Source organism: Sminthopsis crassicaudata, chromosome 4, assembly GCF_048593235.1.
Source record: "Sminthopsis crassicaudata isolate SCR6 chromosome 4, ASM4859323v1, whole genome shotgun sequence".
Taxonomy (NCBI): domain Eukaryota; kingdom Metazoa; phylum Chordata; class Mammalia; order Dasyuromorphia; family Dasyuridae; genus Sminthopsis; species Sminthopsis crassicaudata.
This window is the reverse complement of record NC_133620.1, coordinates 25,320,213-25,339,612: the sequence shown is the minus strand read 5'-3', so window position 1 is coordinate 25,339,612 and position 19,400 is coordinate 25,320,213. Positions and strand designations below refer to the sequence as shown.

General features: G+C 44.7%; 1 protein-coding gene across 9 annotated transcripts in view; it reads left to right on the top strand.

Moving 5' to 3' along the window:
* ELAVL4 (ELAV like RNA binding protein 4) overlaps positions 1–19,400 on the top strand; it is a 134,070-nt gene that overhangs the window by 95,889 nt on the left and 18,781 nt on the right. For all 9 annotated transcript variants that reach the window (XM_074265986.1, XM_074265981.1, XM_074265982.1 and 6 more), the window contains exon 3: positions 10,938–11,041. In XM_074265986.1, coding sequence (XP_074122087.1) covers positions 10,938–11,041 — 104 coding nt within the window. The remainder of the gene's footprint in view (positions 1–10,937; positions 11,042–19,400) is intronic.

Sequence of the window (19,400 nt, the reverse complement as noted above, 5' to 3'; positions counted from 1 at the left end):
CAGGAAGCCATGACAGCTCTTTGTGATCACTGTATTCTTCTTTAGATAGTCACTGACCATCTGTTTAATCAAAGTCAAGCTCACAGTTCTGTTCTGTTTCTTGAAAATTTTCGTTATTTCCCTTCTCCTACATTGCATGATTCTTTCTCTACCATCTTTAAGAGATCACATCTGCCAGTTCATAATGTATCGGAGGATATCGTTCATTTTGGTGATGTGACTCAGAATGTGTTCTGATGAGACCCTTTCTTTTTGTTTCCCTATGTTTCTTGGATATCATCCTGTTAGCCATTTTTTTGGTAATTTTCACTCTCCTTGGCCAATAAAGCAAGGATGAAATTAGAAACCAGCTCTCTGTTGTAGGCGATCATTGCCCAGAACAACCCAAATCACTGGTCTGAGCCTTTCTTTGATCCTTCTATGGCCCTCTATATCAGAAGGAACCTTAGGGATCATCTTTCCAATGCCTTTTGTTGACAGATGAGGAAAATGAGCAATCCTGAGATCACTCTGCTGGTAAATAAATGGCATATTCTAGACTTGAACCCAGATCTCTGGCCTGAGTTCTACTATTTGTGCTAATGAGCCATGTGCCCTCATTCGATAGGGACTGTATTCTCAAAGTGCTCCGGTTCATATGTTTGTGTTAGGCTCCCTTTCCTCTCCACATAAAATGGTTTATTTGCTGATCAGTAAGCATAAAGTAAGTCTAATAGAATCAGTCCTTCAGAGAAAGGGACCCAGAGGACATCTGCTCCAACCCCTCCATGAAGAACGAATCCCTTCCATGACATCCCTGAAGAGGGATTTGATTCAAAGTGATAAAAAGCTGCAGAGTTAATTAAAAGATTCCCAGGTTTAAAAAAAAAAAAAAAAAAAAAAAAAAAGGAGTTAAGCAATTAAGTTACTACCTTTGAATTAACAACTATTTTTAAAATGCCAAAATGATTTTTTAGAAGTTTGAGGTGAAAATAGAGGAATATATATTAACCTAGCTTATTCTGTTTCAACTCACTAATAGTGTTTTAAAAAAACAAGATTTTTTGCTTCCCTATCCTCCCCCCAAAAAAGTCTTAAATCCAAGTTTTATCTGACTTTGGGCAGTCCCTCTCTTCCAGGCTTTCAATAGGCCTGTTTCTCTGGAGCTTGAGCGTAGTGAACACAGGTATAGAATTCCATTTTATTACCACTTCTTAGGTCCTGGAGCCTCCATGCCTTTAATGTCCCTACCACTGTCATTATTTCCTTTATAATTCAAGGCTTAGCTGAAACTCTGTATCTTCAGGAAGTCTTCCAAGAATTCCCAAGGAATTGATGACTTTTCCCTGGTGCCCTCATTTAACAAGTACCTCCCCTTAGCATTTGCTTTTATTCCAATCTACACTGGAATTATTTTAAAAATAATATTGACGGCCTTATTTAGGTGCTAAGTCACATCTCGCCCTGCGAGATGTGAAGGTTTTCTGTGAGATCGGGGTCTACCTGCTAATTATTTTTGTCTCTTCTCTAGGACCTCGTGTACTTTTTTTGAGATGGCAGATCTTAGTCATAGTTATTGAACAAATTTGTGAGTTAATGAAGTCAAAGACTCTTCTAGTGAAGAGAAGCCTTTGATAAGGGTCATTGTGCTGCAGTGGAAGGATGACTGCTTGTTTTGGCCTTCTTGGACTGTCTGAGCAGCATTTCCCAGCAGCATTTCCCATCTCCTTGACCTTGAATGAGTCTCTAGGTCTCCCAGAGTGGAGATTCTTCACCTTGGTTGGGCAGGTCCCATGGACTCTTCCTCAGAATCACATCTTTAAATGCATAAAATAGACACATAAGGTCCCAAAAGAAAGAAATGATATCGAAATCCCAATATCAGCATTTGTTTTTAAGTTCATGCACCCCCAGGTTAAGAATCCCCAGTCATAGAGCCTCTATTTCTTTTTCTATAAAATGGGAATAATAATGTCTACCCAGATTAAGGTTGTGAAGACCAGTTGCAAAAGAATGAGTGAAATTGCTTGGGAAGCTATAAAATGCCAGCGTTAGGTATTCTTAGCTCATCTGGTCCCCTCTTCTGACAGGTAAGGTGACTTATTGGGGACAGGATGAGTTAAGTGGCCTCTGAGGGCCCTAGAGTCTGAAACTGGAGCCCAGAAAGGAAGGGCCTTGCCCCAGGTCACACAGCAGCTAAGCATTAGGTCCATTAGGAGAGGCCGAGACCTCTCCACCCTCTGCCTATCCCCGTTCCTCCCTTGGCTAAGGGCGATTCGCACCAAGCCGCAGAAGGTATTTATGTCGGTGATTCATTCCTCCACGGACACCTTCCACTCCTTTGCTAACCTTCGTTGTCAGGCCAGCTTCTTACTCGGGTTTAAATGCTTTGAGTTGACAGCAGTGAAGGTTCAGAAGATGTTAGATCTCTTGGGCCGGGGTGAGGGGCGAAGAGTTTCATACTCAGGATTTAACAGCCTGATTTGAGGCCCCACCTTGGTGCCCCCACGCACCAGGCCTCACTTTCCAGAAAACACCCCTATCAGAGCCATCCAAGACATAACGGGCTGCCTTGGGATACAGTGACTTCCTCACCGGTCCGGTCCTCTAGCAGAGGCGCCATGTTTTAGTATATAAAGTATAGTAGAATACATAAAGTGTTAAATAGGGAACCAGGAAGGCGTATGTGGGAACACTTCCTAGTGCTGTGATCCAAGGCAAGGCTCACCTTCAATTGTAAAATATATAAAACATTAAACAGGGAACCAGGAAGGCGTATGTGGGGACATCCTAGTCCTGTGATCCCAGGCAAGGGGCTCACCCTCATTTGTAACTTTGAGACCCATTTTAGCTCCGAATCCAGGATTCTGGATAACTGCTTGTCAGGTGCATGGGAGAGGAGATTCAGGTACAAGATGTCTCTCTTTTGGTTCATATGTTTGTTATGACCAGTCCTTAGCAAAAGGTGATAAACTCATAAGATGTTTGTTGAGGAATTGAGCATGGTGCCTTGGGAAGGTGGAACTGAATAAGAAGGGGCCTAAGGACATACCATAAGTGTTTTGGAGTGCCCTAAAAAGCCAATTTTAGCCATTCTAGATAATCAGTTCCTTTTCTTGTGATCTGTCTTTCTCATGAAATGGAAGAACAAATAAAAAGTGGTTTAATTCTTCGGATTGTATTTAAAAGAAAGCACAAAAGAGCGGGATTTGAATGTTATTTCTTCCATTTATTAGCTTGGAGAAGGGGGATCACTTTAGGTAGCTCAAGTACCACCTTCTACCTGAAGCCTTTCCTCCCTTCTCCCCTTTTCCAGATGCTAATACCTCACCCTCACCTTGAATTTATACCACAGTGTGGATGCATGTATATGTTTATATGTTTATGTATGCATGTATACATGTATGTGTATAGACACATATAACTGAATATTATCTCCTTCAGTAGAATATAAGACACAGGGAAGATAGACACTGTTTAACTTGAAACTCTGTGTGTGTGTGTTTGGAATGTTAAAGGGGTTTTTTAATAATGGCAGGATTCACTGAACTATATAAGTCTCAGTTCCCTCATCTGTAAAATGGGAATAATAATAATCTTCACATTTCTTTACCTCATAGGGCTGTGGTTAAAAGCATGAGCTGCTACTCTTATTACAGATCATTAATAGAGAGGCAAAAGGAACCTTAGAAATCAGCAACTATTTCCTAGAACTTTGTCCACTGAGATAACAAGGTTAACATCCAAGGTTGTCCATCCATCCACCTATATGTATGCATATGTGATGATATTTTCATGTAGATGAAATTATTTCATTCTTATAAAGTAATAATTGATATTTCTATAATGCTGCAAGACTTTCAGAGAACTTTTCATCCATCATCTTATTTAAACTTCTATACAAATGAAATTGTGGTAGCTAGACAGTGCAGTGGCTAGTGCCAGACCTGCAGTCAGGATGATTTGTGTTCCCTGAGTTCAAATCCTGCTCCAGACACATAGTAGATTGTGATCCTGGGCAACTCTTTTTCCCTTGTTTGCCTCAGTTTCCTCATCTATAAAATGAGCTTGAGAAAGAAATGGCAAACTACTTTTACTATTTTAGCCAAGAAAACTTCCACAGTGGTCATGATGAAGTGTTGAACATGACTGAAAAAATGGCTAATCTATCACAGTAAGAAAAGAAATAGAATTAAGGCTCTATCAAATAAATGAATAGCATTAATTAAGCACTTACTGTGTGTTAAGATCTAGCGACAAACAAATGAAAATGATATTTTGATTGGTTATGATTCACTCATTTTGCAGATTGTAAACTGAGATTAAGTAACTTCCAGTCAGGAGCCAATAAAGATAAAAGGCAGGATTTGAAGCCAGCTCTTCCTGACTCTTCATTTTGCCAGGCTGCTTATTTCATTTTTTTTTTTCAAATATATCTATAATACCTTGTCTCTAAAATCTGATTGCCTGCTCTTTGGTATTCCACCTGAAAGCATGGGTAAAAGGAAGATGGAAAGGGGCCAAGGGGATAGCACAGAGAAGGAGAGCAACCCATGCCCCCATTGTGTATGGCAGGATCCACACTAGCATCATCAAAAGAATGAGCTGAATTTCTACTCGATTTTTCTTCCTGCCCAAATCCATCCATCCTGCAAAGCTCATCTCAAGGCGTGTGACTTTTCTAAGCTCCAGAGCCCCAGAGAGGAGTGGGAAGTTGGTTGTAGGAGCTGAAATTCAAACTGGGATATCAGTTCTGGGTGAGACAGCAAGAGTGAGGGTGGGTTGGGAGCTCACTGTTTGTCTGACTCAGCCCATCCCCCAGAGCATCTGCCTTCTATGGCAGCTGTGTGCGTTCTCTGAACCTTCCCCAGTGCTGATGTGTTTTCTGCCAAGCCACTTCCTGACTCAGTCACCCCAGTGGGGAGGCTGGGGGTTAGATCTTTGAGGGAAGGGATTCTGCCTCAGACTAGGAGCCTCTTTTAGCCTCACTCCCCTAGCTTACTTTTTTACCAGTCTCCAGAGATTGATTACTTTTAAGATTTTAGGGATAATCCAGAAGGGTTAAATTTCTAATGCAGTTTTCTCCTGAGCCCCCACTGGGGTGTGTGTGTGTGTGTGTGTGTGTGTGTGTGTGTGTGTGTGTGTGTGTGTACACACAATCATATATATGTTTATGTGTATGTATATATATGTCTGTGTCTCTTTATGTGTATGTATATATGTATACATGTGCGCACGCGCACACACGTGTACACACATACAGAACCAGATTGACTTAATTGCTTTTAGAAGAGGTATTTCTGAAAAGGGTATAGTAAGAATAGTTAGTACAGAACATTCCCACAAAATCCAGCAGCATTCTCTCTTAAAAATAAACACAGGAAAAGTATGCTCAAACTTAGAATACGGTAGTGGTAAGTCACATGGATAGAGTTAAATCAGAGCCCAGACTAGTGCATACGGCTCGGAAGTCCTTTCTGGAGTTCAGAGCTGGCATTCTTCTCTAGCACAAGGGTCAGATTTCTTTGGGTGACCACTGCTCAGCTTTCATTCCCCGTTCCAGTGCTGTCATTTAGCCGCCGACACCAGTAGGTACCCTAGATAACATGGATAGGTAACAAACAACAAGCACATTTTAATTGTTATTAGGTGACAGGCCCAGCACTAAACCTTGGACAGACAGATGGGAACAAAAGGAAAACCAGTCCTACTATCATGGGGCTTGCAGTATAATGAGAGAAAATAGGAAACAAAAGGGAGTCCAAAAGTGTATGTAAGGTGAGGCAAGATGAAATCCAGAAAGTCAAAAAGAATTAGGTTGGCTCCTCCCCCAGATGGAGACCCTGGAAGAAAGTCTCCAGTGGACAAGCGAGCTAGCCTGGAGGAGGGATGCTCTAGGATGAGAAGGATGATGAATGTTCCAAGGTGAAGAGACCCCAAACTCTGAGGGACTTTCCAGTGTGAGTTGTGGCTGAACTGTGGAATATATATATATGGGAATATATGTATGTATATAGGAAGAATGGGAGGAAAGAAACATTTATTAAACAAGCACGGGCTGTATGCCCTGCCCCATGGTAAGTGCTTTTCAAATATCTCATTGGATCTTACAACAACCCTGATAGGTAGAGACTATTAGTTGAAGAAGCTGAGCTGAACAAAGTGACTTGCTGAGGATCATACGTGCATATGTATGAGGCCGGATTTGCACTCAGCTCATCCTGATCCAGCCCCTGTGGATCACTTAGCTGCCTTGTTGTTAGTTGTTATTATTTAGTGAATAGATGTTTATTGACTGACCCTCCTACAACTATTCATTTGCTTTTTAAAAAATTAAGGTACAAGATTTTGGATTTATTCCTATTCCGTTTTATCTTAATCGATTCAACCCATTTCCCCCAGCTTTGTCTCATTCAGTCCATGAACATATATTGATTAAATTTTTATTGTGTGCCAGGCTATGGTTGGAAAAATAGAAACAATTCCCGGCCACCCAAAGAACTTTGATGGCAAGGGTGGGGAAGACAATGACCTTGTACCCATATCAGAACACATACGAGTGAAAGATGGCATGTAGGTCTCCTTCCAGGTCACTTGTGACCACCTGAACCGGACTGAACAGTCTGGGGAGGTCCAGGGGCCAGGCCCTAATCCGGGTACTGGGTAGTGTCCTCCTCTCCCCACCATCAGCATCTTTTCCACTCTGATTATACTTTGGGTCTGTTTGGGCAAATTTCTGTTTTCCTGAGCACAGCTGGCAGCAGAGGAAGGCGGCTCAGATGGGCTTTTGGGGACTGAACGGGCAGGGAGTGGATCATTCCCAGCCACGTGGTCGGGTGTTTGCTGCCCAGGGATCCTGTCATTGTGCCTGGAGGTACAGGATTGCAGCCTGAGCCAGGAATTCTAGCATCCACCTAAGATCCTTGCCGCCCTCTGATGTTTTTGTGCCCAGCAGGTGTCCATCTGGCCTGGCCTCGGGACCTTGGCAGAGAGAGGAGAAACTCAAGGTGTCTGTAGAACAAGAAAAGAGCCAGGTGGGCAGAATGGCCCTGTGAGAAGGCTGACTTGCTCTGCTCATCCAGGTCTTTCAGTTGGCGTGTCCTGGCTTGGGGAGCCCCACCAGTGCCCCAGTTTGCAACATTCTCTTTGCAGCCTCTTCACGCCCTCAGCGGTAGTCTGGCCCATCTCCTGCTGTCCTTGCACACTACACTCCATTTCCATCCTCAGGCCTTTGCCTGTGCTCATGCCCAGAAGTGCCCCCTCGCAGCTTCAGTCCCACCTTGTCCAGCACTTCAGGGTGGTTCGCACCTTTGCTGGGAGCCCTGCTCCTCCGGCATTTTATACCTGGACTGTCAGCTCCTCAAGAGCAGGGCCTGCTTCTGCTTTTCTTTGTATTTACAGCAATTAGTGCAGCATTTGTTACAGAGTAAGTGCTTTATGACTGCCCACTGACTATGTGTCTATATGAACAGGTCACTTGTTTTTAAAGCAAGAGGGAAAGTGAATTAATGACTAAAGATGCTTTAATCTGGCTCCATAATGCAGCCCTCCACACGTGTAGACGCACCTGCTCATTATAACCAACCCAAAGCACTCTATTCCAGACAGAGAGGTAAGAAGGTCCAGCCCAGGTCCTCTCGGCTTACCCAAGCAACAGACTTATTCTAGAGACTTATTCTGGACCTTTATAGGATCGGGTTCAGAGCCGCATTGATGGAAGCCTGGTCCTTGTCCTATATAGAAGTGGAAGCTCTCTCTCACCTGAGGCTCAGATGCTCTGGAGCACAGTGGGAACATTGAGCTTCAGCATGGCGCAGCCTTTGAGTGCTTTGGCTGGCGCAGCCTTTGAGTGCTTTGGCTGGAAATCCTGCTGGCTAGAGCAGAGACCCTGTCAGCCAGTGAGCCCAGGGGTGGCATTTCCTATGGTTTCCATGTCCTCCTCCATCCCCTCTGCTCTTACATGTCAAATAAACTGGGTTTACCCTATGGAAAATGGTCTGCCATCGGCTTCCTTAATACTGTTGTGTTGAGGCCTTTGGGGGGTTGATGGCTTGTGGCAACCTTTTCTTGTGTTGCCTCATGAAATGATGAGTAATTCGCTTCAGGAAAGCCCAGTGGTCTTCATGGAAAGGGTGGACCAGTATGGCAACCACTGTCACCCAGCATTCCTGCTTGGCACCTAAAGGAAGATTCCCAAGAAATTTAGGTGTGAGAGGCAGGTGGGGCAACTTCCCATTTCCTTGCTCCCAAAGGTCTTTTCACTTCTTTATGTTTTCCATCTTCTTAGGGGCACCAGAAGGTGCCCATCTAAGAGCATGTGGGTGATTGACCTTCTATGAGAATTTGAAGAGAGGTGTATTTTAATTCCCATGGAAGTCTGCCTAATTTTAGAAAGACTCCTGTCTTCCCCAGAAACAGACACCAATTCTCGTTAGGAATTCTCCCACAGAAATTCTCACTGGGGACTATGTGTCAGGAGGGAGCAAAGTATCACTTCTTTCAGGTGTTAAAGGTGAGTCAGGAAGAATGACAAAAAGAGGCAGTTGTGATGGTATGGAAGGAAAACTTAGAGCGCCATATAAACATTAGCTATTTTATACATATATATAAGTGGCTAAATATTCCTGGCTTCTTGTTTGTAATTTTATCATTTTCCCCCCTCCTTTTCTTCCTCTCTCTCTCTCTCTCTCTCTCTTTCCCCCTCTTTTTTCTTTCTTTTCTTCTTCCTCTTCTTTCTTCTTTCTCCATCTCTCCCATCTCTTCTTTCCCTCATCCTTGTTCTCTCACTGTGAATTGGGCCAGAAGTGCTGGCTTTAGAACCAGCCACCTTTCTGAGGTCAATACATTGGGTAAATGTGACCTACCGAGAAGCCTGTGCTTCAGGGGAGCTCAATGGAAGTAAAGGATAATAACCTGGATGCCATTTAAAATAGCGACACGTTGTGTCTGGAACTGTCTGTAAGCACTTAGTCATTGAAAGGAAGCATGGGTTTAAATAGAAAAGACGATAAAAAGTGTTTTGGTACACGATTCTCTTTTTTTAAATGGCTTCTGTTGTCTTCAAGGTAAAGTTAAATGAGAAAATTGCAGGATATAAGTAGATTTAATTAGATTGATGTAATCTGGCTGCATAAAACCCAGACAAAATGAAAAGAAACTGATGTTTTAAAACCAAAGCCATCCAAGCCATGCTCTTGTGCTTTTCAAAATGGAGCCAGAGAAGGCATTTGAAATGAGGGAGAATCGTGTAATTGGCAAGGGTGGAGTGCTCATTACTCACTGGTGTGTAGAGTGGATGTCACGTGGTGTGGATGACATCCTCCCCAGTGTCCCCTCTAGGACCCCCTACCCATTTTTCTAATGAAAGTTATACTGCATATACCGCCATATTCTTCCAAAGTAAGAGTGAGGAGGGAGAGGGTGGAGATGAGAGGGGGTGAATTTGATTGGTTGATTGATTGTGTGTGTGTGTGTGTGTGTGTGTGTGTGTGTGTGTGACACACACATATCTCTGCATGATATACGTGTGTGATCTATAAAATACATTCACATATACATATACACAGACAGAGTGTGTACATACATATGTCTGTATTTCTCCATGGTGGGTGTGTGTGTGTGTGTGTGTGTGTGTGTGTAAGTAAATGTTGCAAGGAAGTGCTCTGAGTCTTAATAGAACTTAATGTCTCCTTGAATGTATGGCTAGGTATTTTTTTTCTTCAGTATTTTTTAATTTGATTTTTAAATTAGTTTAAATTTTTAAAAATTTCATGATACAAACCCAATTGTTTCGTAGAGTCCCCTCCTACTACCAATATCAACACAGACATTTACCAGCAAAACAGAAGCTGTTGAGCTGATTTTGGCTGCTAAAATGGGCTCTCATCAAGAAGCAGTGGCAGGCTGTTTGGTCTCCCGTCAGCATCACCGGCGCTCTGAAGGAGGCTTTATATAACCTTCTTTCCTGGCGTGTGATGTCCTTTCATTTAACTCATGGCGGCCCTGCCTGACGCCCACACTGCCTGGACACTCAGACCAGATCCTGTAGCTGTCCCAGAGCTGTGCTTCTGAAAGGGGGGAATGTCAAAGACTTAAAGTTTCTGAATGATATTTTTAGCTGATGACACATGGCAGAGAGAACTGATGGACTATTTATAAGCATTAGCACGGTTGCAAGCACATTCTTGAGCTTGGAGTGGTTGCCCGTTTTGTTGATGGTGGCGGTGATTTTTCTTAATCAGGAACCCTGTTGTCATTTCTTTGTAGACACGTTGCCCCCCATCTCCTTACACAGAAGCCAAACACCTGATTACACATATCTTTCACTTTGCCCTTTGTGCTACATTCTCACTAGTTGACTGGGGGGAAAACTATTTTCAGGGAGAGAAATTTTCTTTTTGGTGAGTAGCGGGCTGAGGGTACGTCGCAGTTGCTTTGAATTCTAGCACCATATCCAGTAACATGATTGCCTCCCTGCAGTGAAAAGAACACTGGATCTAGAATCGGGGGACTTCGCTTCTGATTTCACCATTGACAATTAGAATGCTTTCTTTGTAAGACTGGGCAAGTGACATCCCCTCTCTGGGTCCACGTGAGCTATAACATGAGAAGATTGTCTTAGACGGTGGCTTTTCCATCCTGTTCTGTATCCACTGGGCTATGAAACCATGCAGCCAGGAAGACTAGCCCATGGGGGTGCCTTCCATCCTGCATGTGGAAGACAGTGACATCTGGTCTTTACGATTTGCTGCTGTATGGGGTTTTTAACACACACTTTTGTTTATTGGGGTATTGTTTCTTCAGTTAAAAGAGTGATGGAGGAACTGTTTGAAAACCTCCATGTCGGGAGTCACATTTGGCTGTGGCGGAGGCTCGTAGTCATGGTGTGCTAATGTGCTGTCTTGCCTTTCTTTCTAAAGATACTAAGTCTTTTTCTGTTTCTTTTATTCTTTCAACAGGACAGAGTTTAGGGTATGGATTTGTTAACTATATTGATCCAAAGGATGCAGAGAAAGCCATTAACACTTTAAATGGACTCCGGCTCCAGACAAAAACCATCAAGGTAAGAGAATGCCAGAGTTGTCTGTCTGTCCCTCTCTCTGCCCACTGTCCAGGCCCAGGGAGAACCGGGGCTGACGTTCCCTCCCTGCTACCCATAGATGTGGCTGTGCGGTATCTCTTCTCCAGAATCAAGGCAGGTCTCTTGGCAGCTGGAAGAGCTTTTTCATCATCACCTGCACTCCCACTCCCCTCGTCCCCAACCCAACTGCAGCTTTTCCAGATCTTTATTTATAGACAAAAACATTAGCAAGAATTTTGAGCATTAGCAGGGATGGGGATGGTTAAAAAATAAGACAACTATCAACAGCCAGAGGTAAAGGAATGTTCCCCTGGGTTAAAACAGTTGACAAATAGCTGATAGTGGGGTCTTGGCCAATGGTAAGGTGATAAGTCAGGTCGGTCTTGAACTGCTTCCTGGGAGATGTTGACCCTCCCCAGAGTTTTTTTTTTTTTCTCTCATTCTACTTTGAGCTAACATGACAGGCCTCTGAGGGCAGGAGAAAGGTGTCCTTCCCCAGCCCCAATCCCTGGCCTAGCATATTGGATCCCATGCTGGCCAGTATAGAGGCTCCATCTGCCAGGCTCCCTTGTTCAGAACACTGGCATCTGACAAAGCATTGTATAAAAGGAGAAAATCCCTCCCCAGATGGGACCATGCAGGTAAGATGCTCCAGCTTTTGATTTCTGAGAGCATGAAGAGCATTGACTAGAATAGGCTCAATCATCCCAGCTGACAGAGGGAATCCTCTCTGAAGAAGGATGGTCCAGTGTAGAGGGAGGGAGAGAGGAGGAAGGAAATCAGGGGGAGAGCGAATGGTGATCTCGCTGCCTTTGACAGGGACGTGGCCCATTCAGGAAGGATTCTCTCTGCTCTTGGGGAGCAGTTTACTTTTTCAACTGAGTTTAGTTCAGACTTATCTTAAAAGACCTGGACACACAATGATGGGTTCTGGAAGGTCCATTAGATTCTGGATGGCAGGAAGAATGCCAGCTTTAGACTTTAAAAGATCAAATAACTAAGGAAAATCCATGGACAGACCAACAAGATTGCTTGATGTGTCTGCTGTGGGGAGGGGCTGTGCAGCTACTCCCCTGTGAGGAGATCTCCCATCTCAGCAAGACTGGTTGGTCCAGTTGGTTCCCATGCTGTGGTCAGTCTTTGTTCTAGGCCTTTCCATCCTTAGAAAGACTCCTTGACAGGGAGCTGGAAAAGGTGCCTCCTCCCTTCTCTTGGGTTCACTCATCCTCCATCTCTACATGCCTGAATCCAGTGGTCCTGGCCTCCAGATTGTTCCATGAACAGGACACCCCTACTCTCAGCACCAGGCATTTTCTCTGGCCATCCCCCATGCCTGAAATGTTCTCTCCCCTCATCTCTGCCTCTTGCCTACTTTGACTAAAATCCCACCTACAGGAAACCTTTCTCAGCCCTTCTTAATCCTACTGCCTTCCCTCTCTTTAATTATTTCCTATATATCCTGCATATAGCTTGTTTGTACCTATTTATTTGCTTGCTGTCTCCCCAATTATGTTGTTAGCCCCTTGAGGAGTGGGAACTACCTTTGACCTTTTCTTTTTATTCCTCAAAACCTCAGTGGGCCTGGTGGCTGTGAGTGATAGACAATCTTGATACCTATCTTTAGTCACCTGCCAGAAGACCCTTTGACCCCAAGCACCATTTTACAAATGACAAAACTGAGACTTGGGAGAAATTGGTGGCGTGCCTGAGGTCACAGCCACTCTGGGTACATTAAAATGTTTTCTCTTCCAATTCTCCATATGAAGTTTCCCTCAGATCTTGGCTCGCAGGGCATCTGAGCTGGGGGACGAGGATCATTTTGCAAAGTGGAAAATGGAGGCCAAGGGAAATGATTTATGTCTTGTTGCACAGAGGGTGTGCAAATCTCTGTGACAATAGACTGAATTCCTTGTCTGGGCTGGTTCACACAGGGCTGCTTGAAGACTGCATGTCTGTGTGTGCATGTTGCTCATACACCTTTGGTAAGATTAAGGGACTTCTCATTTGGGAGCATATTTTACTCTTGCTGGGTCTCAGTCTCCTCACTGTGAATTGTATGACTTCTGAGGTCCCTTCCTCCTTTAACTCTATGTCCCATGACCCCTGAAGCCCTCTGACCATTTGTGTCCCACACACAGATTGGGATTTGAGTCCAGTCTTTTTGGCTATGAAGCTGGCTCTCCCTCCAAGAGGCAGCACCGTCCCACTGGTGACAGTGGTTGTGTGAAGTGGGAGGGGTCTTGAAGAGCTTGTAGCCCAACCCCCTCCAATCCGCATGTTCACCTCTAAAAGTCAATTTGTACTACAAAATTAGCCTGATGAGGATTTTGAAATTTATATTCACCAAGGTCTTAGTTAGTGAATTTGCTTTAAATAATCATTCCTGATTTGGATTTTAAGAACAAATTAGACTATTTTAGAATTCTGTTCCAGAGTGGAGGTTCATTCCTTGAGATAGACAAGCACTGCACCCCCTCACAGAGAAGTCGCATTAATTCCCCACATGCACACAAGGATTAATAGGGTGTGTGTTCATAGGTGGGTGGTTGTGTACACAAACACACACACACACACACACACACACACACACACACACACACATGCACCCATTGTCAAGAACAGGATCTATCAACCCCTTCTGAGCAGTGTTGTTCAAATTGAGGCACTCTAGAGTTCAGATGACCTATGGGGGAGGATAAGGGGCAGTTCTGAGCCCAATTGTGCACCCCTCAAACTCCCCCTATTTTACCCAGTGAATGACCTGTATGACTGGTGAGGTTCCTTGTCCCATGATCTCAGGTGTCTCATGGCTCAAGGGTCCAATGGGTAGAGACCTGGATCCGGAGCCGGGAAGAGCTCAGTTCAGATCCCGTCGTGACACTTTCCTATCTGGACAAGTCATTTCATTTCCATCTCAGTTTGCTCACCCGTATAAGAGTGAACAGTGATGGCTCCTTCCTGCCGGGGTTCTTGGGAGGTTTGGAGGGGATGTCACATAAAGTGCTCTGTGAGCTGGCCATCACTACAGTGAGGCTTGTGGCACTGTCCAGGCTGAAGGGTGCTGACACAGGCCGCCTCCCTTTTCAGAGGGCCTCGTCCTCCGCCTCGGTGACTCCTCTTGCCTTTGCCACCTGGTGGGACTCATACAGACTCCTGCTTTCTGGGAGGCAGCCAGAGGAATCTGGCTTGTTGCTTTCACCCCTTATTGTGTGTGTTAAACCAAAAAGAAAGCAAGACAGTCTTTGCCTCCCAAGACGGTTTAGTAGCTATTCTGACTCTTGGTTGTTTGTTGTGTTGGGAAACCTTTGGAAACGTGGGCACTACTCTGGCTTTTGGGGGGCTGGAGTTTTGCCGGATCTTCTGTGAAGGGGCAAGGGTGGTGGCAGGGCCTGCAAAAAAGCCTTTCTAAGCATTTGTGTGTCTGAACTGAAGTCTGAGTTGGGTCAGTGGCTGGTGGAAAAAGGATTTCTGAAAAGCCAGTTGTGCACCATCTGGGGCAGGCAGTTACAGAGGCAGATTAGTTCTTAGACTCCCTGCAAGCGACTTCTGAAGCGTCTTCACAGAGAGGGCACTTTGGCTAATCGCCTCCCAATCTCTCCTTTGGGTGCTCAGGAGTTTGTGAGGGGTAAACACTCCATTGGCGTGCAGATGTAGGCATGAGGTTGGAGCTCTGGGAGAGTAAAGACACTTGAGTTGACTAAAATAAGCTGATATCTAGAGGAAGGGAAGGCAATAAACTGGCATTTATTAATTTGCTGACTTTGTTTCATGTATTGTGCTAAGTGCTGAAAATATAAATACAAGTGAAAAGAAAATAAAAACCCAAAAAACCCTGCCCTCAAGGAGCTTCCCTTCTAATCAAGAAGTCATACAACACAGAAAAGGGAGCTGAAAAGTCATGGGGAGAGTAAGAATATTGGAGATAATAAACAGCAAATAAACAGTGAAGTCTCTTCTGTACAGTGGGTCACTACTGTTTGAGACCCTGACAGGAGATGGGATTCTTGCCTTTGTGGAGCGTTCAGTCAAGTAGGAAAGATAATCCATGCTCTGATACATAACTGTGTATATGTCCAAGCCCAGCCTCTGCCACATCCTGGCTCTGGGACTAGACCGGTGTATCGGGCACTTCTCTGGCAGCTCTTAAATTTCAATTATAACCTCATTGCCCAGATTATTATTAGGAACCTCATCATCTTGGAGATTGCTATGCGTTTGATACTCAATACCTGCTCAGTATCCTTATTGTCTCTTGTGATCGAAGGGCTGGAGGACAGAACAGAAATGTCCTCCCAAAGCCTTCCTTTATGGAGGCTCTGAAGTTCCCGGCTTTTCTTTGTTTCCTATCAGCTGCTCTACTTGGTTTTCACTCCTCAGAAGTACCAGGTACCCCCTGGAGCTGCCCTCCCAACCCCTTTTTAGCTCCCTTTTGTGAATTATCTTCTCCTATTAGAGCCTAAGCTCCTCGAGGGTAGGCTGTTTCTTATCTGTATTCCTAGCACTTAGCATAGTGCCTGACGTATAACAGGCACTTCAGAAATGTTCGTTGATTATTGACTAAAAAGGAATAGAAGGATGCAAAAGAAAGATTTAAAACCATCCCAGGGAGGCAAGACTAGATACTGACTGCTCCTTTAAAAAACAAGTTCCTTGGAGGCAGGAATTCTCTTTCCTTTTGCTTAGAAAAGTACATGGAGTAGTAACTGACTGGACTTTTTCTCCCTCAAGACTACTCTGTGCATCAGCTTGTTTTAGTCAGCCTATATGTCTTCACTATTCCATTGCTGGACTGGACACAAGATCAGGAGATCTGAGTTCAAAGCCCGCCTCCTACACTTACCTGGGTAGTCATGGCGGAGTCATTCAACATCTCATGGCCTGAGTTTTCTCTGCTGTAAAATGGGGAGATAATCATATTTGCAATGCTGCATTGTGAGTAAAAGTGCTATGTAAATGTGGGTTATTATTACCATTGTGTGGGCCTGAGGAAAATGGCATTGGAGTTGGGTACCAGAGAGGGAATAGAAATCCAACCAAAAGAGGTAGAGCGGGGGAGGAAGGCATCCTGGCTATAAGGAACAACCTGTTCAAAGGTACACAGGTGGGACTGGAGTGTAGATTAGTTAAAGGGCAATAGACTAATTCAAGAATGAAAATGAAGGGTGGTTCCATCCTGGGGAGGACCCTGAATGGCATACAAGGAATTTAGATTTTGTTTAGCTGGGTAGTGGAGTAGTTAGAACTGGGACTTGGAGTCAGGAAGGTGTAAATTTGAATCTTCCTTAGACACTTGGTGTTTGTGTGACCACTTAATCTCTTCTCAGCCTCAGTTTCTCAATCTGTAAAGTGAAGATACTAATACTCTACTTTATAGGGTTGAAAAAGAGCAAACGCATAATATGTAAGCTTCCCATAAATTTTAAAATATTCATCATTGTTGTTGTTTTTGTTACTTAGTAACCAATTGGGGAAAATTGGGTTTGGAGGAGGAGGAAGGGGAGCCATATTTGTGTGTCAAGAAATAAGTGGCAGCCAGTGAAGAATGGGTTAGGTAGGAATGAGAAGACCTATTATTAAATAATTGCAATAGTTTAGGCCAGTGATAGGGAGCTCCTAGACCGAGGTGATGGGAATAAGGAGGAGGGGCTGGAGGTGGGAGATGATGCAGATGGAAGTGACCATGGGCCTGGATCACTGAATGGTCAACAGCAGTGAAAGATGGGGCCTGAGGTCATCCTCATGCCCTATACATGAATGAAAAGGCTTGAAGGAGGGGCAGTTTGGGGAGGAGAGCAGGCAGTTTGATGCAATGAGGGGCCCAGAAGCTGCGTCCAGGACTCAGCCAAATTTGGGACTCTTCTCTGTAACCAGAAGCCTACAGCCAAGGGAGAGTAGGGAAGAGAGCTGAGGGTGGATCCTCTAGGGATCCCATGTTAGGGCTCTGGGAAAGCGGGAGGAGATGGGAGAGAAGCAGTTGTAGAGGGGGTACAACCAGGAAACAGGAAGCTGAGGGCAGAGAAGGGGTAGTCAGCAGCGGCCAGGCCATTGGCTTTGGTCCTCTGCAACCTTCAGGATCGCCACCTTGGGAAAGAGGCAGGGGTGGGGGCGGTGAAGAGAGGAAAACCGGATAGCCAGATGGCAAGGAGTTTAGGAGGGCGTGGGCAGTGTCGTGATAGAGGCATTGGGCATAGACATTTTTTCCCAAGAAATTTAACAGTGAAGGGGAGGAGAGAGGTGGGACCGTAGAGTTGGATGAAGTAGATATGTCAAGGGAAGGGTTATTTTGGGGATTGGGGAGACCTCAGCATATTTGTAGGCTGCCTCCAGAAGGAGTTGGATGGAGTGTATGTGTGTGCATGTGAGAGGAAGAGAGAGAGAGAGAAGGAAGAAGGGAGAGAGGGAAGGAGGGAGGGAAGAGAGAGGCGGAGAGAAGCTTCTGAGTGCAGGCTGACGGAGGAGAAGCAGGGATCCCCTCCTGCTTAGGCCAGAGTGGGGGAAGAGTGGGTGATAAGCAAATGCTTAAAAGTTTGCAGGAATGGAGCCCAGAGCCAGGAAGCTTGATACAGATGGTCTCAGTCTCCTTAGTGAAGCGAGAGGAGACATCGGGTAGAGGATGAGGGCTAGAGGGAGGAGAGTTGGCCATAACAGATGCTCTGAGCAGGGAGAGAGCGAGATGATAAGGACTGTGTTTAGGAGCTGAGAATTATTCACCTTGGTGTTCAGAACATAGAACTAGAGCAGAGGGATGGGAGTGCAAAGCGGATTTCAGCTTCATTTGGAAGCCAGCTTTGCTAACAGCTTCGGCTAGCCTAAAGGAGAGTATGATGCTCTGGGAGGTCTTGGGCTCTCCATCGCTGGGGGTCTCCAGCTAGAGAGTGGATGGCTGCTCAGTGCAACGGACGGGACCTTTCTCCAGATAAAGGTTGGCTGGGTGACTTCTAAAGGCCTGCCAACTCAAGACTTCTGAATGTAGAGGTAGGAGTGTTCACTGGTCTGATAGCTGGACCAAAGAGTCTTTGAGGGATGGAGAAACCTGCACATGTTCCTAAATAAACGAGTGGTGCTGCTGAGGATGCTGGAGGGAGGGTTTGGATTGGAGCTAGGTCTCAGAGGAAACAAAGGGGAGGGATTAAAGGTGCTCATTAAGGGATAAGCTTCAGGAATGAATAAATTTTCTTTGAAGTGAGAGAGGCCAGATTGTGGGGAGCAACATAGAGGGTTAACAGGTTCCTAAAAATCATGGGATTTAAAGCTAAAGAAGGGGACCGTCTAGTCCCTAAGTTTAGCTCATATGCCATTAGGAAGTTAGGAACCATCTTGCCTAGGGGTAATGTGACATTTATGAAAATTTAGACTAGCAGCAGTTTGGAGACTAGATTGAACAGAAGGAGGGAATGGAGTTGGGGATCCCAGCTAAGAGAAAGTTGGGAGTTTCTTTTTATTCCTGAGCCTGAGATCTGGGAATTACACTCTTCAGTACATTTTGATAACATTTAAAATAGAACTCAAGTGTTGCCCCTTTCTGTGGCTCGTCCTCCTTCTGTGGCTCCCCAGCGTGGCGCTGTAAGCTGTTCCCTATTCAGCATACTCTGTGGGTCTGCACTCTTAGAATCGAGTTCATGAGCCCCCATTAGTGTGTTTGCTGTTAATAGGGAGCCAGAGAACACAATAAGCTCAGAGAAAAGACATTTATTGAGATAGCAACAATGGGAAAAGCATGTTTGAACACACACACACACACACACACACACACACACACACACACACACACTACATTAAAACATGATACTCACACTTATGGTAGGACCCCAGTGTCCTTTCCTTTCTTGTAGTTCTTCCAGTGGGGCAGCATGTTTTCTGGGAAGTTTGTTTCTTACGACCCCTAAGCCTATTTCCGTTCCTAAGTTCAGAATTGTCTCTTTTATCAACTCATCCTCATGAAACTAAATATCTTGACCCTTCCCCCACTTGGTACAGTATCCCCTACCAGGCAAATTAATACACAGAAAATTACCAAAGCTGGTGGAAGGGGAGAGACAGAATCCCCTCCCTCTTTGTCCTCCCCCTCCTAAGAGTTAAGTTACTATTCCCCTTTTGAAACCCGTGTTCTTCTATAGCCGACTCTCCTTAGCCGTTTCCTGTCTAATTTCCTTCATAAAGGGTCTCTTTCTTTTTAAATGACCGCCCCACCAGGAGCTCGGCCAGACTTTGGTCAGCCAGTGAGCTTCGAATCGTGTTATTCTTGATGGGGAACTTTATAGTGTATAAGGAGTTAACAAAGTATAAACCTTTAAAGGCTGTAAACCTTGTATCTCTTAGCTTGTCCTTGGGGATTTCATTA